Source organism: Mytilus californianus, unplaced genomic scaffold (assembly GCF_021869535.1).
Source record: "Mytilus californianus isolate M0D057914Y unplaced genomic scaffold, xbMytCali1.0.p SCAF_3, whole genome shotgun sequence".
Lineage (NCBI taxonomy): Eukaryota > Metazoa > Mollusca > Bivalvia > Mytilida > Mytilidae > Mytilus > Mytilus californianus.
Window position 1 is genome coordinate 3,991,586 of NW_026262679.1, and position 23,147 is coordinate 4,014,732.

Consider the following 23,147-nt stretch of genomic DNA (forward strand, 5'->3'; position numbering starts at 1 on the left):
AAAGCAGCCATTTGGATTAAGTTACACCAGTATTATATGTCAATAAAAAGATTTGTTTTGTTTTGATTAGACATGTAACAAAGGGACGAAAGATACCAGAGGGACAGTCAAACTCACAGATAAAAAAAACTGACAACGCCATGGCCAAAAACAAAAAGACAAACAGACAAATAATAGTACAGATGACACAACATAGAAAACTAAAGACTAAGCAACACGAACCCCACCAAAAACTGGGGGTAAAATTCCAGCCCATCAAATATATGGAGTATTGGAAATTGTGGTAAAACTAAACTTGTAATGGTTAATTAGTTTAGTTAGTCAAGAAGTAGCATTGGGAGCCCTGTTTTGTGACATATGGCTCTTTATCCTTAAAAAAACAAAGGCTATAAATACTCAACTTTACAAAACACTTCTTCATTGAAGTTTTACACTAACTTTGATCTTTTGTGGCTGTGGTTTCTCATAGCACACCCCTAATGTTCATATCTATAACTTCAGTGGTCTCACATAGCACACCCCCTAATGTTCATATCTGTTACTTCAGTGGTCTCTCATAGCACATTCCCTAATGTTCATATCTATAACTTCAGTGACAAGTGCATAATCATTGATATCTTTCAATACATAATAGATCATTCAATTCTCATAAAATATTCATGACTTAGATGTCCCAGGATTATCAAGAAAAATCCAATTAAATCATGGAAGTGCTTGAAAGGCAGTCTCTTAAGTTCACACAATTTACTGTATTATTCAACGACTTTTAAGTATAAACTTTCATGTAAATTTCATTGGGTAAATGGGCTTAATAGGGCCATTGGGATTTTTGTGCATGACAACACTTTTAAGGGTTAAAATTTTTTCAGCATTATTTTGTTCCCTACAAAATGTCATATATCCTTTTTTTGAGTGTGTTGTACAAACATAAGCTTTATAATTTATGCACTTTTTTTTTAACTGCATATGATTGTTGTACCATTTTCATTGAGCAGAATAATAAAATCTTTTCTTGTTCAAGAATAACCGACTATTCGACCTTTTCCATAGGTAAATGTTGACCTATACATTACTTTTACAAATTGTGACTTGGAAGGAGAGTTGTCTCATTGGCACTTATACCACATCTTCTTATATCTATACATACATTGACGTGATACACTGTAAAGAAGACATTTTAGGAAAATGATTTTAGTTACTGAATCATTTTAATATAACAGTGTGACTTAGATATAAGCATCATTACTAAAAGGGTGTTTATCGACCGTCTACTCATGAGGGTATCGCATGGTCGGGAGTAAGGATCATTACTAAAAGTGTGTTTATCGACCTTGTCTACCCATGAGGGCCATCCATGGTCGATAACAAGGATCATTACTAAAGGGGTGTGTATCGAACCTTTTCTACCCATGAGGGCATCCATGGTCGGGAATAAACACCATTACTATAGGGGTATTATCGACCTTGTCTACCCACGAGGGTCTCACATAGTCGGGAATAAGGATCATTACAAAAGGGGTCACAGTATCTATCGACTTTGTCTACCCATGAGGGTCTAGCATGGTCGGGAATAAGGATCACTACTAAAGGAGTGTTTATAGACCCTGTCTACCCATGAGGATCTCGTTACCCTGCGATTTCTTATGATCAGTCCATTTTGCAACTATAACGAGCTTGTTTGGTTGTCTTGAGTTGTTCCTTTGTGGGATGGAATAACATTGGTGGTGTTATAGATTTTCATTGTAAGGAGAGAGCATAAAGTTAAATTGTCTGAGGAAGACCGTATGTCTTTCTGTATCTTCTTTACAGTTGTTTACATTATTGATCAGTAGAGGACTACCAGAACTTGAAGTCTTCTGAGCCTGTAACGAGTTCTGATAAAGAACAGTACTGCTTAGAAATGTCATTCAGGCCATTGCTGAAGTCGCTGTTGCAGAATTTGCAGAAGGCATGCCATATCCCCATTAGCTATTTTGTCAACATTGTTCTCCCATGTTTTTTGGTACCATCATGAATCAACACACTTTTACTTCTTTTCTAATTGTGGATTAAGGAAAACTATTTTGCAACTGATAAAAATCATCCACACTGAACACAAGTTTTATTATTCCAATACACAAGCAAAAGAAGATAAATGAAAACTCCAAACACATTCAAATCTTGTTAACAATGTCGTCATAAATCAGGATATATAAGCATGATCACATGAAAATTTTTTTTCCCGATCACAACCATGCATTCCATACAAATGGTTGAAATAGAGCAAGTAGGCAGGTATTTCAGGTATGAAATTTCATGTAGACTCGACCCTTAAAAGCACAATTATGTATCACTACACACCAAAACAAATACAATACTTTGGTAACTTTTATTTCTCCTTTAATCATTTTTAAAAATGTTTTTCTGTCTATTTAAATACTGTGATAATGGATTTTGTTCAATCAAGTTGAATTATTTTCAATTTCAATTTCTAATACAGAAAAAAGACATACCTATTTATCTTGAAACAACCAAATATTGTATTAGTAATGAAACAACCAAAGGTTGTAATAGTAATGAAACAACCAAAGATTGTAATAGAAATAAAACAACCAAAGATTGTAATAGTAATGAAACAACCAAAGATTGTAATTGTAATGAAACAACCAAAGATTGTAATAGTAATGAAACAACCAAAGATTGTAATAGTAATGAAACAACCAAAGGTTGTAATAGTAATGAAACAACCAAAGATTGTAATAGTAATGAAACAACCAAAGATTGTAATAGTAATGAAACAACCAAAGATTGTAATTGTAATGAAACAATTGAACTTGTTCACTCAGATTTACTTTAACAGGTATTCAATTGGCTGGAAGAAATAATAACGAGTCAGCAATAAAATACTGTGGCAAAATATTTGTTTTCATTCAACAATTTGAAAAATTCAAGGTATCAGCAAACAGGAAATAGATGTCAATCACATCCAGAAAGTGCTCACAAGTTTAAGCTTTTAAGGTAGTTTTTGAGAAAGTTTGACAAAAATATTTGTTTCATTTAACAAGTTGAAAAATACAATTGAAGGCCTTACAGTTGCCTATAATTGCTTACATCCACTTCATTTGAACTTTGGTGGATAGTTGTCTCATTGGCAATCATACCACATCTTCTTATTTTTATACAGTATTGGTAAACAGGAAGTAGGTGTCCCACAGATCCAATAAACTGCTTCGCTGAGCACAGCTTGATACAACCGCAGAGGTCCAACCCTGAACAGCTGGGGCAAAAATGGACACAATATTCAAGCTTGATACAGGTCTGAATTTGGATTGTATTAAATATTTGACATATTATAGGTTTCTGAATAAATGTAGTCAAAGAACTTGAAATTGGTTATGAATTGAATTTATATTCAATTAAAGATTTCTTGCTGTTGTGCAATACACTGTGCTGTTGCGCAATACTTAGTAAATCTGTTGTCAGACTATAAACAAATAAAGTTCAATGAATCTCAATGTCATATTAGAAATTTATGAAAATGTAAAGGGAGCTTACATCAATAGATATAAACAATTCACCAAAGTTTCATGAGAATTACTGACATCATTTTTGAGTTATTGTCCAAAAACTGGAAAATCCCCCCTTTTTTAATGAATAAAACCCCATAACTCAGAAATGTAAAATGTAAAATTTATAAAATTCTAAACGGAGCTTACATCAATAGATATAAAAAATTCACCAAAGTTTCATACAAACTGCTGAAAGCATTTTTGATTTTTTATTCGAAAACTGGAAAATCCCAATTTTTTTCTGAATAAAACCCTGTAACTCGGAAACGTAAAATCTAAAATTTATAAAAAACGAAAGGGAGCTCACGTCAATAGATATAAACAATTCACCAAAGTATTATGCAAATTGGTTAAAGCGTTTATGAGTTAATGTCCAACATGTTGACGACAAACAGACAGACGGACAGAGGTATATCATAATACGTCTCGTAAACGGGCGTATAAAAAGTGTCACATGTTACAACTCATCGTTGTCAAGCTGATGACTATATATGAAGTAATTCTGTTTAGTACTGGAGAAATATGTGACAACAAATTTAAAGTTCATTCAACATATTGAAAGATTTATAGTATCAGCTATTAAAGTAGGTGTCCAATAGATCTGAAAAGTGCCCATTCTCTACAAATCATCTCTGTCAAGCTGCTGACCAAATATGAAGTTGTTCAGTTCAAATATTTCTGAGAAAAGTGTGACAGAAACTTTTGTTGGACAAACTGATGGACTGACAAACTGATAGAATGACAAGGTGAATGCAGAATTGCCCCCTATTCGAAAGTGTGGGTATAATATTGAATACTACACTTAACAGTTTATTTTACATCTCTGATAAAACCACGTTTTAATTAATTTTTTTTTCGAAATTTATTAAACTAGAAAATAGCATATTTAACATAACAACAGTATAATCTAGTTCAACAAGTTTGGTATTATTACCTTTATACCCCAATCAGTCATAGTTATCTTACTTGTTCTTGCTGAAGAAAAGTTCTAGTGAAAGTGTAGTGATAAAAATTATCTTTGAAATAAAAGAGAGGCAAAGGATACCAAAGGGACATTCAAATTCATAAGTCGAAAACAAACTGACAATGCCATGGCTAAAAAAGAAAAAGACAAACAACAGTACACAAAACACAGCATAGAAAACTAGACTGAGTAACTAGGACCCCACCAAAAACTGGGGGTGCTCCAGAAAGGTAAGCAGATCCTGCTCCACATGTGGCACCCTTCGTGTTGCTCATGTTAGTACAAACCCGGTGATAAGTCTAATTCAGTAGATAGCATTCATGGAAAAGGGATTGTAGTTAGGACAATTGGAACATATCTGTTGTCATCTGTGAAATGGGTATTTCCATAATGGTCAACCAACTTGTGATGGAGTCCGTAAGATTTACGAAGAGATGATTTAAATTTCACCACTTAGAACTCTTGGTTTAATAGCTTCCTTGTGAGCAGCAACCCTCTATCAAGGAAATCATGATAAGAAATACAAGCCCTGGAGTATCGTATCAACTGGGAGATATATATACCCCATCTGCGGGTGCTGCTGGAATGTTGCTACATAGAAATGGAAAATTCACAATAGGGAAGGTGAAATCATCTCTTTTGTCGAAATAAAGAATTAAATAGTGGAGCCACCAGTAAAACTCAACATTATAAAGTTCCTAACTAAATATCAAATCATTTCTTAGATTTTGAGTAATGCATCACAAGTTACTGCTAGATGAGCAACAAAAAGAATAACAGACAAGGTCGTTGCAGTATACCACACACCTAACGGATATAAGATGGGGTAAAACTTTGTATTACTGGCAATGCAAAAACCCAGTCAGCAGAGTTTTCAATATTTCCTATATATTGTAAGGACAAAAAAACAAATATCTACCTCTCTAAAATAAATTCTATACAAGAATCAATGCAATATTCAATATGACTTGTTTTAATCATCAAATCCAGTTGATTCTTAAAAAACAAACGAAATTTAAGAAATATTATAAAGTTAATAACACATAACACATTGACAAATCTCATGTAAAATATTACATTTAAAACTAGTGTCGGTCTTTATTCATCTCTAATACTGATTTACAGTGTAGTTAAAATGTCCTCAATCATAACATGTAGGAATAATAAAATGATCAGCATAATCTTGTAATGTTCATTTAAAACTTTATGGATTCATATGTCTTATTTTTCAAAGAAATGGAAGAATATAAATATAGCACTGGCCCAGTGGCGGATCCAGAACTCTTCAAAAGGGGGGGGGGGGGGGGGGGGGGGGGCCCGCTCCAGTCATGCTTCAGTGATTCCCTATATAATCAACCAAATTTTTTCCACGAAAGGGGGAGGCCCCCCAGGCCCCCCCCCCTGGATCCGCCTATGACTGCTACAGAAATCTATTAACAATGGTTAGTTTAATAAATGATCACACAAAGACTTTATCAATTCAAGTAACAAGAATCAAATATTACTTCTATAGGTCATGAACTAGAAAGCTCTATGATTCGTACATATCGCTTGTTCGCTAGCTATGATATTATAACTAAAAATGCTATAACAAAACAAAGTCATCAAATAGTTAATCTCAATATTTCCACATCCGTAACAGAACTTCCTCTTCTTAATGTGTGCATTGAAAAAAAGTTAAGATTGAGGATATTGGCTACTGTCTCTGGGTGCATCACAAAAAAAAAAACCCAACTAAAAACAGCTAAGCATCACACAGCATCTTCAGACTCTGTTTTATCATGCTTCCTCTTGGGTCTGTATCTGAAACATTAAATCATTGGGAAAATGAATAAGAACCATTGTATAATTCTACTGGTCGTCCTCTCCATCTCCTCATCAGGGAATAATTCTCACAAACCATCTATCATAACAGGTTTGAATATAAACTAGAGGCTCTAAAGAGCCTGTGTTGTTCACCTGGATCTATGTGCATCTTCAATGGCCGCTCTCCAACAGACTAGAATATAACTCGTGACTAAATCTCTTTTTTGTTGATCATGTCTGGCTTATCATTTTTACTGTTAACAAATCTTTATTTTCTATAATTTATGCCCCCCCCCAAAAAAAAAAAAATTCATCATTTCAGGACAATAACTCCTATAAGAAATCAACTAACAATTTTGGCTATGTTGATGTAATTGTAGATCTTCTCTTGCTGATCATTTTAGCTGTTTAGAGTATAGAGTATTTCTTTATCTACCAAAAATGCAAAAATCAACATTAAAGGGCAACAACTATAAAGAGTTGACAGAAAATTTCAACCATGCAGACATATTTGTAGATACGTTAATAAAGCACAATTGAGTTAAAATAGTTCTTTCCACGTTATTTCATCATGAAACTACTTGAAACAATCGGAAGATAAAGGTATCAATGATATTTTTAGCATTTTTGAAGAATTCGGATGCATAATTAAATCTCAAACCCGCGCACACATGAACTAGTTCAAACAACATGGTTCTGTCGAATTTTCACTTAAAACCTTTTTTACTACCTTTTTCAAATTTATCATAAAATCACATTTTAATACATATTTCGGAAAGGCTAAATCATATACTTAACCTTTTTCTGAATTATCTCTTGTGGAGAGTTGTCTCATTGGCAATCATATCACATCTTCTTATTTTTGTATATGAATATAATTAATCAGACTTGTCTGGACAATACAACAGTTTTGAAAGCCATGATCTAATATAGTTTTCAAGATACATGTAATGGGCAAAAACACAAAAAATCATTAAAAGAAAATGTTCATTTAAGGGTAATAACACCTATTAGGAGTCAACAGATGATTTGGGCTATGTTGACTTATCTCTTACCTTTCCCAATTTCTGTGATTTAATTCTGTAAAATCTTCTACATTTGATATATCTTTAAGATATTTTGATAATTTTAAAAGCTCCGTGTCTTTGTGTCGATTCAAATGTGCTTCTCTAAAAGCTCGGATCTGAAAATGAAAATGATTGAAATCAGTAATAATGATTAAAAATTGAAATATTTGAAAAATAACCTAAACTTTGTATGTAACACCATTATATAAAGGGCATCCAATAATTTCATCATTCTTTTTATGGTTACAGTTTCCTCCAAGTTTGGATGAATTTGAAATGTTGAAATTAGAACAACATCATACAAAACAGTTTAAACTTGCCATCGCCTGCTCTGTTCAGACAAGTTTTATCTCTCACTGTGTTATGTGTATCTTTAAGGCTCAAGCTTAACAGAAGTTCATTCAATAATGAACTGTGCATACTAAACCAAATATCTCCTACATTAGGTATATTCCCTTTAAATGGATGTGGGATAGAGTGAATGGACTTCCAAAATCCTTTTACAAAGAACATACTTTCTTTTGAGTAATTTTGCATACATCAAATGTACATACAACCATAAACATGATAAATGACCCATAACACATGTCCATAAATTAAACTTCACACATTCATTTTAATGGAACAGCACTCACTGAATGAACTGTTTTTTCTAGATCAATTTTTGTTTTGCATTTTTTCAGTTATTGCAGGAATCTCATTCATATGTGAAACATAGCCAAGGTTGTATCTCAAATTTAATTTTTAAACATATGAATCTTAATTTGGGAAGTGCTTTGCAAATAAAACAAGAATAAAATGAAAATGATCCTTACATGATCTATCAATGACAATTAAATATACAATTCTGCATAAATTATTATTCTGAACATGATTTGCATGATAAACACTTTGGTCTATCAGTTAAAAATTTGAAGGATGCTGAACATTTGCATTTTGAGTAACTGATGGTGAAATAAATAAAAAAAATGCTTCGCCGAGCGCATCCTGAAACGACTGCAGAGGTCAAACCCTGAACAGTTGGAGCAAGTTTGGACACAATATTCAAGCTTGATACCGTCTGAATTTTGATTGTGTTCAAATTTTTGACATAATATAGGTTTCTGACACAAAATAAATGTGGTCAAAGATCTTAATAAACAGCTGTGCCATGAATGCATGATACGCCCGTCGTCTTGTGTGTGAATTTTTATGCAATAATCATAAACAGTTTCTGACATACGGCACGACATGCGAAAACCCCCTTTTTTTTTTACAAAAAACTCAATATCTCTTAAAATAAAATTTTGAATCAAAACCAAAAAGTATACAGATCTTTAGATTAATATAACTAAGAAGTGCGTAAAATTTTAAGCAATAATCATAAATCATTTTTGAGATACGGCGCGACATGTGAAAACCCCCCTTTTTTTTTACAAAAAACTCAGTATCTCTAAAATAAAATTTTGAATCAAAACCAGAAAGTATACAGATCTTTAGATTAATATAATTAAGAAGTGTGTAAAATTTTAAGCAATAATCATAAATCGTTTTTTAGATACGGCGCAACATGTGAAAAAAAACACACACCTGTTTTAGTTACTAAGTCCTGTAACTCAAAAAGTTTTAATCTTATTTTCACCAAAAAGTATACAGATCGTTTGACCATCATAAGAAACAACTATATTAAGTTTCATGAAATTTGGATAAGTCGTTCTCAAGTTACGGTGCAACATGTTTACGCCGGACAGAAAGACGACATTTGTATACCATAATACGTCCCGTCAAAATTTTGACAGGCGTATAAAAATTTGAAATTGGACATTTAATTTACCTAGTATGGTCCGATATTCAAAATCAACATAAACAACATGGTTAGATTCAGCATATAAAAAAACACCAAAAATTTTAGTTGCAATCAAACAAAGTTTAATTTTGGACCCTTCAAATTTTGATATGGACTAATTTGAAAACAAGGCCCAAAATAAAAAATCTAAATGTGAAATAAGATTTAGCATATTATAGAGCCACAATAATTCATTTTTTGATGAAATCAATCAAAGTTTCATATTGGACCCTTTGGACCTAAATGTAGACCAATTCAAAAATGGGGCCCAATATCCAAAAAAGTAATACAAGGTAAGAACCTCCAAAAAATTAAAGACTTAATTTAATCCCATTGAAATTGGTTAAAAAATTTGTATTTATTTCCAACTGAAGATTTCTTGCTATTGCTCAATACTGTGCTGTTGCACAATACTTAGTTAATCTGTTATATATAATAATTTCTCTAATTCTTCGTCAATTAGCCTCGCATTTTAAATTTGAAAATTTAACTGTCTCGGGTGGATAAATATCGTATCACACTCAATGCAGTGGTAGAATCTATATTTACACACCCTATTTGGTGTGTATCTCCTGCCATATCAGTATTTGTTGCTTTTATATATAAATCAGAAATAATCAATGGAAAAATGGAAAATTTTTGGGAAAAAAACCCCCAAAAATTATGAAAAAAAATCCCCCCTCCCCAAAAAATGTTCAAAAATTTTGAAAAAAAAATGAACCCCCCAAAAAAAATCTGAAAAAATAGTCCCCCCCCAAATTTTTTGGAAATTTAGAAGATTATTTTCTTTTCAGGAAAAATGTACAATTTCAGTGAGTTCCACACACTTAAACACAAGTTATTGTCTGGAAACTAGAAAAATGCTTGTTTTTGGCCCCTTTTTTTACCCATAATTCCTGAATGTTTGGGGCAATTAACCCAAATTCAATCCCAGCCTTCCCTTGGTCATATGGAACCTTGTGGTACAATTTCAGAAAGATCCATACACTTACACACAAGTTATTTTCTGGAAACTACAAAAATGCTTGTTTTTGGACCCTTTTTGGCCCCTTATTCCTATACTGTTGGTATAGTTGCTCAGTACTCGCTCGGAAAATCATCTTCAAAATGAAAACACGAAATTATACCAATTTAACGTTGTCTTATGGATGTAAAACCCTCAACATTATTACCTAGGTTAAGATAATAGTCCCAGGGGTTTTATACCATAATTAATATCTCATTTACTACATGTACTAATTATGCAAACTGGCAATAATCTAATCAATTAATTAATAAACATCTATAGAAAATGACTACTCAAACAACAGTATTTGGGAATCGTAAAGAAACATATTTAATGATCAACAAAGGGGTGATAATTAGAACTTAATGATGCCTTTCACCATTCTCGGAGGGTTGACATAGGGTGCAACGAATTTGTTCTTATTTAGAAATATTATCTTTTCAATATTTTCTGGGACTTTTCGACTTTGTTCAGTCTAACAGTTCTGCTGATTAAAATGTTTGCTCTGACGACACAGCGGTGGTGGAATGTATAAGACACGATTAGCTAAAAGTGTAAGCCTTGAAAAGGTGCTCTTGTACATAACTTACATCTGTTTGAGGGAATTTTAAATGACAATTAAACACAAACATTTGAAACGTATTTTAATATTGATTAATATTCAATTTCCCGTAAGGCGATCTTAATAAAAACATTTTTTTCTTTAAGAAGACAACAACATTCTAACAGGAAAACGATTAGTCAAGTATAATTTTGGTATTCGATACTCGGTACTACTGAGCGATACTCCAGTACTCGAGTACTCGCTGACATCCCTAACTATTATATTCAAGATAATAACCGAAAACTGCAAAATTTCCTTAAAATTACCAATTTAGTGGCAGCAACCCAACAATGGGTTGTTAGATTCATCTGAAAATTTCAGGGCTGTAAGAACTTGATCTATTGAACATTTTTACCCCAGTCAGATTTGCTCTAAATGCTTTAGTTTTTGAGATATAAGCCAAAAACTGCATTTTACCCATAGCCATGGTGGCCATGTTTTTTGACGAAACAGAAAACAAGTAAAACTGTGAGCTACTGCTCAATGATGATACCCCCGCCCAAATATTTCGGTAAACAGGAAGTTGTTGAGTGATGAATCTGAAAACGCATCACACAGTATAGCTGACTTATATAAACCCTGAAACCAAATTTCAGAAATCCTTGTCAAGTAGTTCCTGAGAAAAATGTGACGAAAATTTTCAACTTGGCTATCATGTGTAAAATAATACAAGTGTTCGGTAAACAGGAAGTTGTTGAGTGATGAATCTGAAAACGTATCACACGCTGTAACTTACTTATATAAACCCTGAAACCAAATTTCAGAAATTCTTGTCAAGTAGTTCCTGAGAAAAATGCGACGAAAATATTCATGGGACGGACGGACGGACTGACGGATGGATGGACTGATGGAAGGACAGACAAGAGGTAAAACAGTATACCCCCACTTTTTTTAAAGCGGGGGTATAATAAAACACAAACTTTATTCTAGGTACCCTAAGGATCATTCAGCTTAAGTTTGGTTGGAATGAGTTCAGCAGACGATGATGGATGCCAAGTGATGTCAAAAGCTCGCATTTCCTTTGGAAAGGTGAGCTAAAAATGAGGATATATCAAGGCTTCTTCATAACAGTTAGAAATACGTGTGTACTGCATTTCTTGTGTATAGTGGCATCATTATGAGCAAATACTTTCTGAAAAGAGGTGCATTTATGGGTAGGGCTAGTTCACAAGCCATCGTTTTTTCTCAACCCTGTATAAAATAATCTATTTCCACTGACTTACTCTGAGTCCTGTTTTTGGGTTCATTATAAAGTTTCTTCTGATATCATCAAACATTATTGTGTTGGATGCATCCCATTGCTTATATTTGCCCCATATGACACCTAATGGTTTTACCTGGAAAATACACGAGAGACATATGATTCAAAATATATATGTAATTATACCAGGGCTTCCAAAATTATTTTTAGCCAGCCGGACATTTTATATATTATCCCGATTTTAATCCCTTAAGACTAAATAAACAAAAGGCAATTATGGTAATCAGTTGCCTAGTTGGACATTCCAATGATTGATATTTAAAAAAAAACGATATTAAACTTTCTTTGATTCAAATTCGAAGTTCTGACGTAAACTGTTAAATTGGCAGTGCATCATCCGAAGTGTGCAACATCAGCGTACTTATATCTGCCTTAGACTCATTATTTGTGCAAAATAACGTTGTCAAAACCTTTACTTTCGTTTTTAAATCTGAAACCGGATGTTATCTTGACAATGTTAAAACAAGGACCAGAGACGGATACGTAAATTCCGTGTACGTTTGCAAAGCATGAATGAGTGTAAGTAGCTCATTCTACGTTATTTCTGCAAGAAAATATTCGAAATAAACGTGAGATAAAGGTATCAATGACAATTTAAGCATTTTTTAAAAGAAATTAGGATGCATAATTAAATTTCACTCCTGCGCACATGCACATGCGCACACGTGTACTAGTTCAAACAGAGACATGTCTCTGGTTCAAACAACGTGGTTATGACGATTTTTCATTTTCACCTCTTTAATTTTTTCATCAAATCTTATTTGTAAATGTAAATCTTTTTGACTAAATTAATAAGATGCAAACCGGTGAAATGTAAGAAAATAACTTTGAATAGACTGATCAATGTCCGGTTCAAAATAGTTTACCTGTTACCTGAACAGGTAAATTTCAGATGTTCGACAACTAATTAGCCTTGATTAAAATGAGAAGGTATTAAAGTAGGGGTTGTTTTGATAGTACTTAATGATCATGTCACTTTTATGACCGGAAATGTGTGGCTGTTAAAGGCAAAAGGTTGGGTCAAAAAGATCGCGAATTATGTTAAAATGACAGTCTCTTAAGAAAGCCTTGAAAAATAAAAAGTAGATGACCGTTTCGTGCTTTGCCCAGCCGGACGTTTACCTGACATTATACAAATGTCCGGAATATATGACCGTTTTGGAAGCCTTGAATTATACTCTACATTCAGAAATATTATTGAGTGCATTTGTTTTTATAAAAGTGTTTATCAGTTGGCAAACATGTTAAACAAATTTATGTCATTGCCAGAAATACAGCATTCACAAATTGCAACCCAAAAATTAGTTCAGCAGGTCCAGGGACACAGTTATTTTCCTTTGATTTTCGTTGTCTACAAATAGAGTCAATAGTGTGGACAGTGTATAACTTGCAAATTTTGTTCATACACCTTCCAAATTCATATCTTTATATTTTATGCATAAAATAGTAAGTAGGGGGTTGAAATTACATGTTAAAATTTGGGACATGAATTTTTAGGTAAAGTAGTGATTTGGTCCAGTTTGAAAAGGTATTTTGAGTTAGAGCCGACAGACTTTTCTATAATTTTTATATTTGTCCCAAAAGTAGTGCACTACACTGTAAAAATCTTTTGTGGATAGAGCAGGTGCGATTTTTTTAATTTGTGTTTTTGTATAAAAGAAATGCACTACAAAATAACTGTGTTCTCAGGCCAGCATGGGAAACAATAACTATAAAAAACTTACAGAATACAATTTTGTTTACAACAAACCTTAATTGTCAAATACTAACCTCTATGACTCCATATTTTGGTGTGTGTACACTTATCATTGCCAGTGAGTCTAACATAAAACATAGTTTATAATTAGAATTACTAGTAACACCCAGTTCTTTCATTTTCACTTCAATCCATTTCATCGATGTTGCAGCTGAAATACAAATTGAAAACATTCTAAAATTTGTGGAAATGTGCAACATAGTAAATTGTAGTAGTCAAAGTTGATTTTAGTTCTTAACATTTTGCAGTTCTATGATACTCAAATGAACATACTCAATTACTCTAATACTCTATCACTATACCCAATGGACATACTCAATTATTCTAATACTCTATCACTATACTCAAATGGACATACTCAATTACTCTATCACTATACTCAAATGGACATACTCAATTACTCTAATACTCTATCACTATACCCAATGGACATACTCAATTATTCTAATACTCTATCACTATACCCAATGGACATACTCAATTACTCTATCACTATACTCAAATGAACATACTCAATTACTCTAATACTCTATCACTATACTCAAATGAACATACTCAATTACTCTAATACTCTATCACTATACTCAAATGGACATACTCAATTACTCTAATACTCTATCACTATACCCAATGAACATACTCAATTACTCTAATACTCTATCACTATACTCAAATGGACATACTCAATTATTCTAATACTCTATCACTATACCCAATGGACATACTCAATTACTCTAATACTCTATCACTATAACATCAAATACAGTATACGGTTACAAAATTCATTTGCAATTTAATCATTCATTATAACTTTAAATATAAAATAATGGTAATACTAGTTACACTGACTTCATCCTCTTACACAGGTAACACATGCAATACCTGCCTCATATCATCAATTTGATATTCTCTATAGGTAACACAAGCAACACCTGCCTCATATCATCATTTTGATATTCTCTATAGGTAACACAAGCAACACCTGCCTCATATCATCAATTTGATATTCTCTATAGGTAACACAAGCAACACCTGCCTCATATCATCAATTTGATATTCTCTATAGGTAACACAAGCAACACCTGCCTCATATCATCATTATGATATTCTCTATAGGTAACAAGGGTACAAATCGTCTGAACAGTTAGCTTCAAATACACATGATTTATACCAATGTTCAAACCAACTCTTTATGTTCAGTTGTAGTTTATTTTAGATATCATAAGTTTAACACAAGCATAACTTAATTCCACATACTTCTAAATGTTACAAACTTACACCATATTACAATATCATAATGTTCATAGGCAGACTGTAAAAACTCATGTAAAAATGGTCTGATCAACTCATTAAATTGCTCTGCCACTGACCTGTGATCTAAAATTTAAGGATTTTTATTTTAAGTTAACAAAATTTTACAATTCCTTTAAGCAACATTAAAATGCCTAAATGTTACTTGACTGATAAACATAAATGCATTAACAATTATTTTCTATCTACTAGTTTGCTAGAAGTGTATATAATATTAGTATCCCAGTTATGTAAAATTTTGCATTGTTTAGAGAAGAAGCAAGAAATGTATGACTAATTAATACAAAGGACTTATTTGGCCATAGAAATTGAACTTAGTAATATCATTTGCAAAAAACCTATAATTATGATCTTAAATAAGCAAATTTAGATAAAATAGATCCTTTTTCTCTTTGCTGATCATTTGAACCATTTTGATAGCATTCAAAGTAAGATATTTTACACCATTTTAGCCAGACTGCCTGTTATTATGCATTTGTAAGGTATATTTCCTTCTGAAAAAACACAGGTCACACCCTTCGACCAAAATAAATGTTATACAAAGATGTATATAGATTAGATACACATCCTAACAAAAAATCATGGTGGTCCTTGCTTGTGGCCAATGTCTTTTGAAGCAGAACCTATAAAAATCTAGCCCCAAAAAAATTAGTCAAAACTATGATTTTCTAGTCTTAGAGTGCATATTTATGACTTATAATAACTTCTTATTGTGTCAGAACTTGTTCATTTTCTATTTGTCAGATATTTCTGATCATTTTGTCATTAGATGTTGACAATTATTACTGAATTTAAATTTCATGAAATTATAGGGCCAATATTGACCCTTAATGAACACAATCCTTTCAAGCAGAACTACTAATACTGCATATTTACCAAATAATGTGTAATCTATATCTAAAACTAAGAGTTTTTTTCCTGGTCTTGGTTCATTCATAACTTCAATTTTATACTCTTTTACTCTTCTTTCAATCTTTGCTAAATATTCTTCTCTAGAAAAAAAACATCATTGCTATAATAACAAATTGAATAAATTTACAAAGTGGAATCATTAACAGAATTGCAACTTAAAACTTTCAATGAAAAGACATGCATGCTACTAATGTGTGGCCCACAGTCTTTGAAATTTTGTATATTTTAACATTTTTGTTTAATAACAATCAGCATCCAAAATAGTAATTGATGAATCTGAAACAAACCTGTTCTCTATAGCAATTTCTTCTTCTTCTATATCAAAATCATTTATAACTTCTGGTAGATCTGGGGGAGGTTCCTTCACTTTATCCTGTAATAAAAAATAATTGTAGTTTATAATTTTTTCTGTCTCAATGACAATTACCAATGATTCTTTCCCATCATATGTAACATAAATTCCACATTTCCTTATTCATATTTGTTTAAATTAGCTGTAATAAAGCATCATTTCATTCTTATCATTTATTAAACATTAAAATGTTAACTCTTGTTAGAGAGGTATTCAATGTATCTATGGTCACCTAAAAACAAAGTCCAAACTTTTACTGTGCTAATTGAATTTCTTAAAAAAAAAAACATTGGGTATTCCGGTTCGTCACTAAAATGCTTAATGTCAACTGAGACTGATGATACAAGAGATCGGTCCTTGTGATTGAAACGTAAAGAACGAATTAAAATTTGTGAAATAATTTAGATTTCCATGTTTTATAACATATTTGAACATGTACTATCAAAAACAGAAACTATACTACACCACTGCCTTTCAGACCTTGTTGATGTCAATTTTTAACTTTCACTGTTAATAAAATCTTTATTTCCAACCTTTCAAATCATAAAAGGAAAAATTCTAAAAATTTAAAAAGAAGGAATATATCTGTACGTGAAAGATTGGGAAAAAATTTGTCGTATGATATTTCAATAGAAAATATGGCCATTAATTGGAGTTGGCAATCTCTTGTACTATATATCTCTGATTTCACTTTTAATTTAACTGATATTATCACAGTACAGTTTTATAAATGTTTATATATATCTTTACAAGAAACAAAATTTACCACACACAACTCTTTTCATACAAGTTACGTTTCAATAGATACAATTCTAAGTAGAATTTTGGTATCAAGGAAATTTTCAACAACATTGGTGGTAAATCATTTTTTCATACTTGCACCTAATGGTACCTGTCCCAATTAAATGTTTTTTGTTATTTATAGAATTTGATGTTGATGTCAGATATTTGGTGATCTCTGTAAGTCAGACCTTGACTTCTGCTATTTTTTCTATATTTCCCTCCAGATGTCTTTTCTGGTTATTAGACGTTTGGGTTGCTGTCACATTGATATAAGCACCAGATCTTTTAATTCATAAATCGTATCTCTGTAAAATTGAAGCAAGTCAAAACTCATACTACAGTCTGCTTCTAGTTTAAGTAGATTAATTCATTTACTAACTGGAAATAAAGTGATTTTTTTGTCTCAGGTAATTTAATACAGGTCAGCAGACCAACAATGTAGTGAAAAAGGCCATTTGGTATTATTTCAAAGACTAATGGTCAAAGAAGAATGTATACATTTGAAGAGTGGTCATGGTGGTAGGAATCTGATCAGGATGATTGATGCCTCTGTTTTGTAAATGGTCCATTACTTACAAGTTCCTCTTCTCTTGTCCCCATCATCATTAATTTTGTGTTTGGTTTCAATTTCATATCTGTCAGTAAAACAGTATCTTCAGGTGGCTTTCCTAAAATAGAAAATGAGTATATACTGAATATCATAAAAAATTTAAGAAAAATAACCTTTAAGGTAGTATGGGTGTCTTTCGCCATCTTGGATTGTAAATAACAAAGAACCTAAGGTACAGATTTTCAATCAAATTAGCAAAATTTGATGAGGAATGCAGATAATGTGAATTTTCATTTAAAAGAATAAATTTACAAGATTTAACTTATAAATATGAATTATTTTTACAAATGTAGATTATTTTGGCTAGATTTTTAATGTTTTAAAATTGGCATTTCTAGGGGAGGTAGCTCTGAAATAGTGCATTTTCTGAAGGAATCTACATGAAATTTTGCTATTTCATATTTTAGGCGGAAAAAATGTACGGTGACCCTATCTTTTCTTTTGATATTCTCAAAGCATTTTCTAAAAGCTATCTTTTCGCATTCTATTTTACAATTCTATCATTTAGTTTAGCTTCTAATCACATAATGATGTTTTTTCCTGTATAATCCATACAAAATGTGTCATTTTGTCTCAACCTGTAATTTCTCCAGGCATCCTCCACCAATAAAAACTGGCCGCCACGAAATAGCCCAAAAGCGGTGCTTAAAAGTGGCGTTAAACTCCAAAAATCTAAAATCTAAATCTCAACCTGTAGCTTGAGAAAATGCTCGGTGACCTATCATTATTATTATATTTTTGAACATATCACAATATATACTATGTATTGGCAAAGTATGAACAAATTCTATGATTTTTAGTTTATACTCCCATACCACCTTAAATAGTTTATGAAGCAGAGATTTCTAATAATATAGACTGCAAGGGTAAATATTTCCCCATCTGAATCACAGTAGGCTATGTAGGGGTTAAAGAGTCCTCCATCCCCCCTTCCCCCGAAATTTTAAAGGCAGAAAAATTTAATCAAGTGCAAACAAAAATTAGTTTTACCATCTTCCAGCATTCTACATTGCATTGGGTAAAGAAATGCTACTATCTACATTGAAATGGCTGAAAAATAAATAACAAAATGTAAAAATACAATGTACATATAAATTTGAAGAAGCAGGGAAAATATTTGCTTTATTATTTATTGACAACGGCAGCTTGATGCAGTCATCAGTATGTTCATGATAGTGACAGATACACATTGTAGTCCATGAAAAGATTTTTCTTCTAAGCCTAACAACAATATATGGATCCTGGAAAGATTTTCTAAATAATGAAATCATATAGCTTAGTGATTATACATGGATTCAATCCAGGGTTTAATGTATTGCATTAAATTAGAGTGCAGGAACTATTAGGTTGCTGAATTGCTGTTATTCATACATTCTATCCACCTCTCATTGAAGAGCAACAGCCCTGAGATGATGACAAAATGTATGGAGTTTAATTTCAAAGCTAAAATTATGGTGACTGTTCATGATTTCATGCCACTTCACGTGTTTTAATACTGTTACAGTTGTTTGCTATTTAAAAAATAAGGTGGTGAGATTGCCAATGAGGCAACTATCCATCAGAGTTCAAATGAAGTGGAAGTAAGCAATTTTAGACCAACATACAGCCTTCAACAATTTGAAAGACCTACCCCATAATTATATAAGGTCAGCTATAAAAGGCCCCAACAGTAATTTTTCTAGTTAATTTGGGGCAATTTTATATTTTCTTACCTTGCACTAGAAAACCTTTAGTAAAAAGAAAATCAATGAATATGAACCACAAGAATACCCTAGTTATTAGACTGCTCAATGTGTTACCCTATCTATTAGTTTCTGTGAAAACAAACTATGATTGTATATATATAGCAACTTCGTTGTCTAAAATATCTTATAAATTAAGTAGAGATACCTCCCATTACATTAATGTAAGGATTATTTCGAAAGCATGGACATACACTTTATCGATTTTGCCTGCCATTCTTGGACATCACAGCCGTTACATAAAATTTTGACATCACAAAAAAAAAGTGATTGTTGTATGACGTCAATAGTTCAAGTGTGGCAAATTCTCAGGTCCACTATCACAGGTTACCAAATAGTGATAAGTTCTATTCATCATTTATGATGACTTTATTATAAAATATGACAAACAAATGAGAAGAGATTCAACATGTTAGATATACAAGCACTTAGACTTTTTTAAATGTTGTTTTTTTTTAAGACATTTGTATAACTTTGGAATGTTATCATGGTTATGTAGATGTGTCTATTTGATAAGATCACTGCAGTGTCTGATAAATTACATATTTGCATATCCTGTCTGGTAGCAAGACAACTCTCCTCACTAAATGAAAAGGAGTTCAATGGTGTAAAAGCACAAAATAAGAACAAACTTGAAATCAGTTGCAGTTGGCTTAACTCAATAGATAGGTACGAAGCACAAAACATGAGGCTCCCAAGAGCCGGAATTGGTCATCTTATAAAATTTATAATTGTTTCCATGTACACAACTGACCCTTGATTAAAACCCCTAGAACTGTTTTTGCAATTCTGAAAAGTAAATTTTGAACAATCCCAGATAAAAAACATAATTTAATGTCAACAAATCTGATTATTTAATGTCAACAAATCTGATCACTAGTATGACAATATGGACATGTTGACTTACATGTTCATTTTTATTTTGCTGATCTTTTTTGATTCTGAAAGTTGGTCTAACTCTTAAATACAGTTTTACCAAAAATGAATAAAAATCACTACTTGGGTGAAATTTTAACTTCTATATTAAAGGAGTCTGTTGACAATTTCTGCCTTGATGACTGATTTGTAGATCTTATTGTGCTGAACATATTTGCTACTCTTCTGTTTCTACTCCTTTAATTAAAGAGTCGAGTTGGCATTGGACTAACTCCTTTTCATAAGAAGGGCAAGTAGGCAGGCCTAAATTCAGTGTAAAACCCTTTTCATTAGTACAAAGAAGCATTAATTCAGTGGGATATGTCTTCTTTTTTTAAGTGGGGCGAGTTGGCAGGCCTTAAATATACGACATTTAAACTCTTTTCATTAGTGTGGCGAGTTGATAGGCCTAAATCCAATGGGATTAAACCATAACCTGCCAACCTCTGAAACCTTCAAAGAGGGAGATTTTGTGCGAACGACATTTCCAAGTTAAATATATGACCTGTTCATTTATTCATCTACAAAACACCAATAAGAGTTAATAGATATACTTTATTTCTTCAATTTATGGTTATAATATTATCTATACAACGTGTTTGTTTTTTTTTGCCTTTTTCAATACCTCTAAGTCTCATAACTCACATTCCATATTTTGATTTTGTTGTGAGACTCACACTAGGCACTAAGCATGCTTTCAAACGTCGTACAGATCACCAGAAGAAACAGAGAAGTTGATTTCCGGAATTTCGCTGTTTGAGCGGGAGTCTTCCGCTCAAAACAGGAGGGTTGGCAGGTATGGATTTAACTCTTCTTCATAAGTGGGGCTAGTTCGTAAACCAGAATAGGCAAGTAGCTAAAATTTTCAATCTTTGTCTTGATGACAGGGTAATCTCCCAAATAAAAGTTGCGGCGAGCTGGTCTGGGACGATTTGGAAATGGGGCGAGTTGTCATTAATTCGTTCTGCCTTTACACCAGTGTTTTCAAAATCAAAGATTGGAACTGAAAGCACAAGTTTGTACCTTTAAATTTCATGCCCATTATTTTTTGTCTTTCCGGTAAAACCCCGGTCACATTTTTTATTTCTTTCTTTAAGTCTAACACAGTAAAATCGTCGTCTACATTGACACTGTACTCATTCCCACTCCATTTAACAACAAGACAAGATTTGTGTGAGTCTTCTCCCGCCATCTCTCAACAAACATGTAAAACTTGCTACATAGTTTCGAATTAATGATACTTTCCAATAACTTAGCAAAAAAGTAAGAGTTTTAATTATATTATGAGTTTTTCTATATATTATTAAATCGTCTAGTGTTCTGATTCGGAAAGTTTAATAGAAAAAGAATATCAAAGGATGCGTTCGGATAAGCATCTGTATCTGTATCTGTATTAGGAAATCCTTCCTTCAAAGGAGCACTTCGAAATGAATAAAAGTTTTTCAAGAAGTCTATATACACTTGGTTTGGGAATATAAAAAATAAAAATAAATGTACGCCCCGTGGGGTGTACATTGGCTACAGTCGCTGAGTCAGTAGAATTATCACATAAAAATTAAACAAAGACCGTTGTTAAAGCTACACATGTAATTTATGCAGTAAAAATATATTGAGGATGTTCGCTCCTCTATTTCAAAATAACAAGCTTTTTAAAAGACTGTTATAAATTGCTAGTATATAAATAACGGAGCTTAAAAAGCTGAAATTAATGAAAGGTCCAAGTCCTTGTTTTTTTTATATATGTAAGATAAGATATAAAGATAACTTTATTAGCACTAACACATAAAGTTTAACATGTTAATTAACATTAAATGGGGGATAAGACCTATAATCCGACAGTCCTGTAGTCTGACAGTCCTATAAACCGACAGTCCTGTAGTCCGACAGTCCCATAATCCGACAATCCTATAGTCCGACAGTCCTATAATCCGACAGCCCGATAGTCCGACGCGCGGTCACTTGTCTCCGAAAAATATACCTATATAGACATGTAACATTTGTAAATTGGTATATTTTTTCACACAGAAAATTATCAATTCAGTCAGTATGACGTCTTGTACAGGGTCACATTAATCCCATACGAAGCGGAAATGAACGCAGCGGGCTAAATTCAATCGGCAATCCTCGGATGAATCCGCTAACACTCATAGACGGTGGAACGGAATCGACTGAGTTTTGACGAATGGGGCTAAAACATGTTAAAGGCCAGTTAAATGCTTAATATGGGCATTTTTTTTCAGACATCAATATTTACGAAAATCCGTTCAAGCAAACTTGAAGCAAGGATTTGTATACTAATCCTTGCTTGAAGTATCAAATGACAGAGGAATTTGCGATGTTAATAAACGTACGATTTTACACATGACGTCGTTCTTCTTCTTCTTCTTTATATACAGAAAAACATCAACTGGTTGATGATTACTTTCTGGCGCATGCCTGGTTTAACAATATTGTTAATGATTAAAAATATATTTTTGATTTCATAATAATTTTTCAATTTTTATATATACAAATGTATATGTAAGTAATATTTTTCAATTTTTATTTTTAATTTTTGGTATAAGATAAAAACAAGACACATTAATCATGTAGGTGTTTGTAAGTGTCAAGGAGCATCTCTCTAGTGAGTTTCTCCTTGAAGCACTCAGTAGTGGTGCTGCAGGCTATTGGTTCAGGTAATTTGTT

General features: G+C 32.4%; 1 protein-coding gene across 1 annotated transcript; it reads right to left on the reverse strand.

Annotated features, from left to right (window-relative positions):
- Window positions 1-5,808: 5,808 nt before the first annotated feature.
- On the reverse strand, window positions 5,809-21,673 carry LOC127732922 (ubiquitin-like domain-containing CTD phosphatase 1). Its single transcript, XM_052242137.1, has 9 exons — window positions 21,486-21,673; window positions 17,772-17,863; window positions 16,348-16,433; window positions 16,025-16,140; window positions 15,116-15,214; window positions 13,852-13,988; window positions 12,044-12,157; window positions 7,374-7,501; window positions 5,809-6,315 (listed from the first exon to the last, which is right to left on the reverse strand). Exons 1-9 carry the CDS (start codon window positions 21,652-21,654, stop codon window positions 6,264-6,266), a joined length of 993 nt encoding a protein of 330 aa, XP_052098097.1. The 5' UTR covers window positions 21,655-21,673; the 3' UTR covers window positions 5,809-6,263.
- Between the last annotated feature and the right edge of the window lie 1,474 nt (window positions 21,674-23,147).

Bases quoted from the DNA above. Each gene is read 5' to 3' on its own strand.
- LOC127732922 (XM_052242137.1), bottom strand. From the start codon at position 21,654: ATGGCGGGAGAAGACTCACACAAATCTTGTCTTGTTGTTAAATGGAGT. The intron at 17,864-21,485 runs GTACAAACTTGT...TTTCTATTTTAG, and splicing joins AATGGGCATGAAATTTAAAG to GAAAGCCACCTGAAGATACT. The intron at 13,989-15,115 runs GTAAGTTTGTAA...TTTGTATTTCAG, and splicing joins TTATGATATTGTAATATGGT to CTGCAACATCGATGAAATGG.